This window comes from Ostrea edulis, chromosome 7, assembly GCF_947568905.1.
Source record: "Ostrea edulis chromosome 7, xbOstEdul1.1, whole genome shotgun sequence".
In the NCBI taxonomy this organism is placed as follows: Eukaryota; Metazoa; Mollusca; class Bivalvia; order Ostreida; family Ostreidae; genus Ostrea; species Ostrea edulis.
The window spans coordinates 28,194,349-28,199,160 of record NC_079170.1 but is presented as its reverse complement, the minus strand read 5'-3'; the positions used below and the strand labels follow the sequence as shown (position 1 = coordinate 28,199,160).

The following is a 4,812-nucleotide window of genomic DNA, read 5'->3' as shown; positions in this document are numbered from 1 at the left end:
TCAAATATCTTCTTCTCGTGAACCATTGGGCCAAAGAAGTTCACATTTACAAGAAAAATTTCTGACATAGTGTAGATTCAAGTTTGCGAAAACTATGGCCTCCAGGGGTAGATTGGGGCCATGATAAGGACTACGGTTTTACATGCAAATATATATAGAAAGTCTTCTGATATGGACCAAGGTGACTCAGGTGAGCGATGTGGCCCATGGGCCTCTTGTTTTTTTTGCGTTTTTTATAATCTCAGCAACAAGACTTGATCACATAAGAATATTTATTTACACCCCTGTTAATCATTTTGTAATGGAGAAGTATAGGCCCTATAAACACCTTCACTATAGATATACTGGCCCAAATATATTATACGGTAAAGTAGTTCCAAGCATTGCGCACTAATTTTTTATATGTGATTTATATGATGTTCTAATATACATTGTATTTACATGTATTTAGTATGTGCAACAATGAATTGATTTTTAAGTTTTAATATTTCTATTAGCACATTAATACATGGATGGAAGAAATGAATGATGCATAAAACTTAGAACATGATAATGGAAATCATTTTATTTTGATTATTGATATTGGTAAAAACAATTATTTTTTTTCTTGTAACATTCATTATCATATAGCAGATTGATTAGTTGAACACAGAACAAGTTGACAGGTATGCCTGACAATCTATAAGGAAGACTTAAGTTTTAGACTAGGTTAACTTTTCACACAACAGATTGTGTCGTTTCCCTATCTCTCAAGTGCAACCTCTTCAAACACCAGGTCCAAGGTTCGGGATGCACGGTAAACGTTGCCAAATTAACTTCCTTCTGGATACATTTTATCAGACTACGATATATTATACTGAGAGAAAAGTAAGCGGTTCCCCAAACGAGGAAGAATGGCGACTACATGTGATAACGTGTACACGTAGAGAATGCACAACAGATCATCACTTCCCAGTACTGGTCCCTATTATCCGACACATACCCTATCCTCATCGTCAACGTGAACCCTTCACAACAGATCATCACTTCCCAGTACTGGTCCCTATTATCCGACACATACCCTATCCTCATCGTCAACGTGAACCCTTCACAACAGACCATCACTTCCCAGTACTGGTCCCTATTACCCGACACATACCCTATCCTCATCTTCAACGTGAAACCATTGCTTTCAATTTACCACATAATAGTATACATATGTACGTCAAAAAAGTAGTTCATGGTTTGGACTCAATTGAAATGTTTAAGAATTGGTATTGTAAAACGTGCTAGCTTATTTTGCAAGGTAATCTGACGAGCCAAAATGTTTCCCTTTTATTCAAATGATTCAAAGGTGCACGTGCATATCAAGGTACGACATACATTTTACAGTTGACTTTCTATGGTGATAATTCCGTGGGAATCCGGGTTAGAATAGGTCCTCAGTATGCGCGGAGCATAGGCCTAAATTTTGCAGCGCTTCATCGACAATGGTGACGTCTCAATATAAGTGAATTTTTTTTGTTGGATTTCATATGACTTGAATTTTTACATACATTCATATATATATATATATATATATATATATATATATATATATATATATATATATATATAGTTCAGAGATGAAACCATTGACTGTAAAGAGTGAAAATAGAATTCCTCTCCAACCATGTCAATAATTATGCAAGAGAAAAATAAAAGCGTGTGATATCGATATTTGATAGTTTACTGCAATTAAGACATGCAATGTACCTATAGTGGTTCAAAATACAGCTAACATTACCCTTTTCATTGATATGAGCAGGATTTAACGTCGTTTTGGCAATATTGTATTGTAGTCATTTAACGGCGGTTAACAAAATGAAATATGATCAGGTTTGATGTTTTTAAGTTTCCCTGTCGGCTCCCGAGGAGCCTAATCTTTTCTGAAAAACCAGAGAAACAATCTTTTGCGGCTTGTTAAGTGGGTTGTGATCCTTGACACGGGGTACCAATCCGACGGACGATCCTTTTGCATATTATCATACTGTACTTTTACCCGTTGGTTTTGGTGGAGGATAGGCTATCGACGACTCCTCGCTATCACTCTCTGTTCAGACCTGTTCTGGCTATTCCAGCCCTTGTTACTTCATCAACCCCTGGCTCTGATAGCTGTTGCGTGGCTGGCCTCTCTTCCTCTCTCCCCAGGGATTCCAGGTCAGAACTTGACATGTGTTGCTGATTGCTGGCTTTCTAAGGGTGTATCCAATCTAGCCCCAACTTTTCCCGCAGTTTGTGCTTGGCCACCGATTCCTTCCCAGCTCACTGCCACTGTCTTTCGTTTTGGATCTTCTCTTGCCATCAGATATTTAAATGCTCCTCAGACAGGTATTGAAGAATGTCTTGATCTTTTGTAAAGTCGTCTTTTGTTGTCTGCTATGGTTCGTATCCGTAGAACAGAACTGACTTCTGCTGATTCTTCCAGATATCCGGATGTTCTTGAACATAATAAAAGCTGCTCTTTTCGATTCTGACTGTGACATCTCAGTCCGTGCCTCCCTGTTGGTCAACTACACTTCCCAGGTAGACGAACGACTGCATCTCCCTGCTTGGCTCTCCATCGACTGTGAATGGTGTATTGGTAGTGGTGTTGATCTTCATCAGCTTGGCCTTCCATTCGTTACTTTTGAACTCTGTCCTGGCTGATGTGATCTTTAGGCGAGTGTTCTAGTCCTGTATCTGGCTATGGTTGCGCAACAGAAGCGCTGGTCGTCAGCGAAGTTGAGGTCATTTAGTTGCGTCCAGTGTGTGTTGTATATCATTGTTCCTGCATATTGTAGCGGCTGTCATGAAGATAGCAGACACCTTTGGTCTTCATCATGAAACTATTGGTCAGCTAGCCAGCGTGACCACTTCTGCAGCTCATGTCCTGATATGTACACAGGATGAGGGATATGATTAGGCCTTTTCATAATCTATGAATTAGAAGGAAAAAATTCCACTCCAGTGACTGTTCCACGATGATGTGGAGGCTGGCGATCTGGTCGACACAGGATATGTTCAGCGAGAAGCCTGCCTGCTGGTTATGCAGCTTGGGGTGAAAAGGAGGTCGTGAGTTCTAGCCCCGCTCGTGTCATGACCGCGTCAAACCTAAGGCCATAGGTAGGCCTAGTGATTACTCCTTCGCCAAACGCTCGGCATCTAGAAGTGAAATCACGGGTCTTTCGGATATGACCTTACAAACGGAGGTCCCGTTTCGCGGCAGGCGTTGGTACATTAAAGAATCCCCATTGTTACGGCCGTAAGCGCTAAATATAAGTCTAAATTTGTGGTACTTTACCTACAGCTGGTGATTTTCAGTATGAGTGAAAAATTCTCGACAGGATGTAAAACAAACAAATACACAATCATCCAACCAACCATTTCTAATTTTATATCGTCATTTACATGTATGCAAGGTGAAGATAACGCAGTGTCAATCTCCTATAAGCAATACAAAATAGATAGTTGGGCAAACACGGTCATTAATTGTTTTGATGAAGTTTTCAGATTTATCATCTAACCCCTCTTCCTTCGACAAATCCTCGATCTATGCCATCATAAATATTTATTGATCTATTTATTACAGCATCATGAGTGGTGGACCTCGATTTCTGATGTACGTTAAGGCGGCGAGTGATGGACAAAATGTCGGTGATTGTCCGTTTTCACAAAGAGCTATGATGTATGCAAACATCAAAGTACCGAAAGAGGAGGTGGAGATCACACCTGTAGACCTTAGCAACAAGCCTGAGGATTTCCTGAAGTTGAACCCAAGTGGAAAAGTTCCAGTTTTAATTGATCGAAAGTTTGAAAAAATTATTTCTGACTCGGCTGAAATCACACAGTATCTCCACGAACAATACCCCGACATAGACTGTCAACAAAATTACAGCGGTCCGGCTCTCGACGCGTGCATGGGTGTCTTTCCTAAACTTGCTGCTATTATCAAGAACAAAGATCCAACGAAAATGCAGACACTGAGACAAGCTTTGCACTCGGAATTAAAGAAAGTGGACGAATACCTGGGGAGTAACGACCACAATGGACAGTTCCTGTTAAGTGACAGACTATGTGAGATTGACTGCATGTTTCTTCCTAGATTACGCCACGTGATTGTGGCTGGGAAGCACTATGGTGGCTTTGAAATTCCTGAGGAATTCAAACATTTAAAGGAATATATTTCCAACGCAGAACAAAATGAAATTTTTCAAAGTACCAGTTGTCATGAAAGTGAAATCATTCACGGTTGGAAAAAACACACACAGTAGAAAAAATACATATACAAAATGGTTAAAATGCAACCATGCTGGTATACTATAATTAGCTTATTAATAAAAATGGTATATATCAATAACTACTTGGAGTCATTCAGTTGTTGGCAATGTATAAGCAGGATAGGTACTTCATTGTGAATATACATTAAATTTGAAGAAGTTCACAAGCTATAGGAATGCAATTTCACATGAAACACATACAATCTGACTTAACAATTGAGTTCTGAAGGATAAAAACTATAACGAAATTTCATTTCCGGTCGTGAAATTCGTTTGAATTGTCAGTCAGATAGATAGAAGAATGTTTTTACTTAGGTCTGTATTTATAAACATTCTTGATTTTATTCGCTTGATTGTGAGTTATGAGATTGATCACTGTACGTTATCATCACATTTCATTCAAACGAATTTATAGAAATATTACTAGAATATAAATGTAAGTTGCCGAGAATAGATTCTTGTTTTCAAAATGAAATCTTTAAAAATGAGCAAAGAATTACTATTAGTAATATTTGATGAAAGGTGAAGATAACGA

General features: G+C 38.8%; 1 protein-coding gene across 2 annotated transcripts in view; it reads left to right on the top strand.

Moving 5' to 3' along the window:
* The window catches only part of LOC125655865 (uncharacterized), a 13,479-nt gene extending 9,125 nt beyond the window's left edge, over positions 1 to 4,354 (top strand). For both annotated transcript variants that reach the window (XM_048886393.2, XM_048886394.2), the window contains one exon: positions 3,590 to 4,354. In XM_048886393.2, the coding sequence (XP_048742350.2) occupies positions 3,590 to 4,271 (682 nt within the window). In that variant the 3' untranslated portion in view covers positions 4,272 to 4,354. The remainder of the gene's footprint in view (positions 1 to 3,589) is intronic.
* Positions 4,355 to 4,812: the final 458 nt, after the last annotated feature.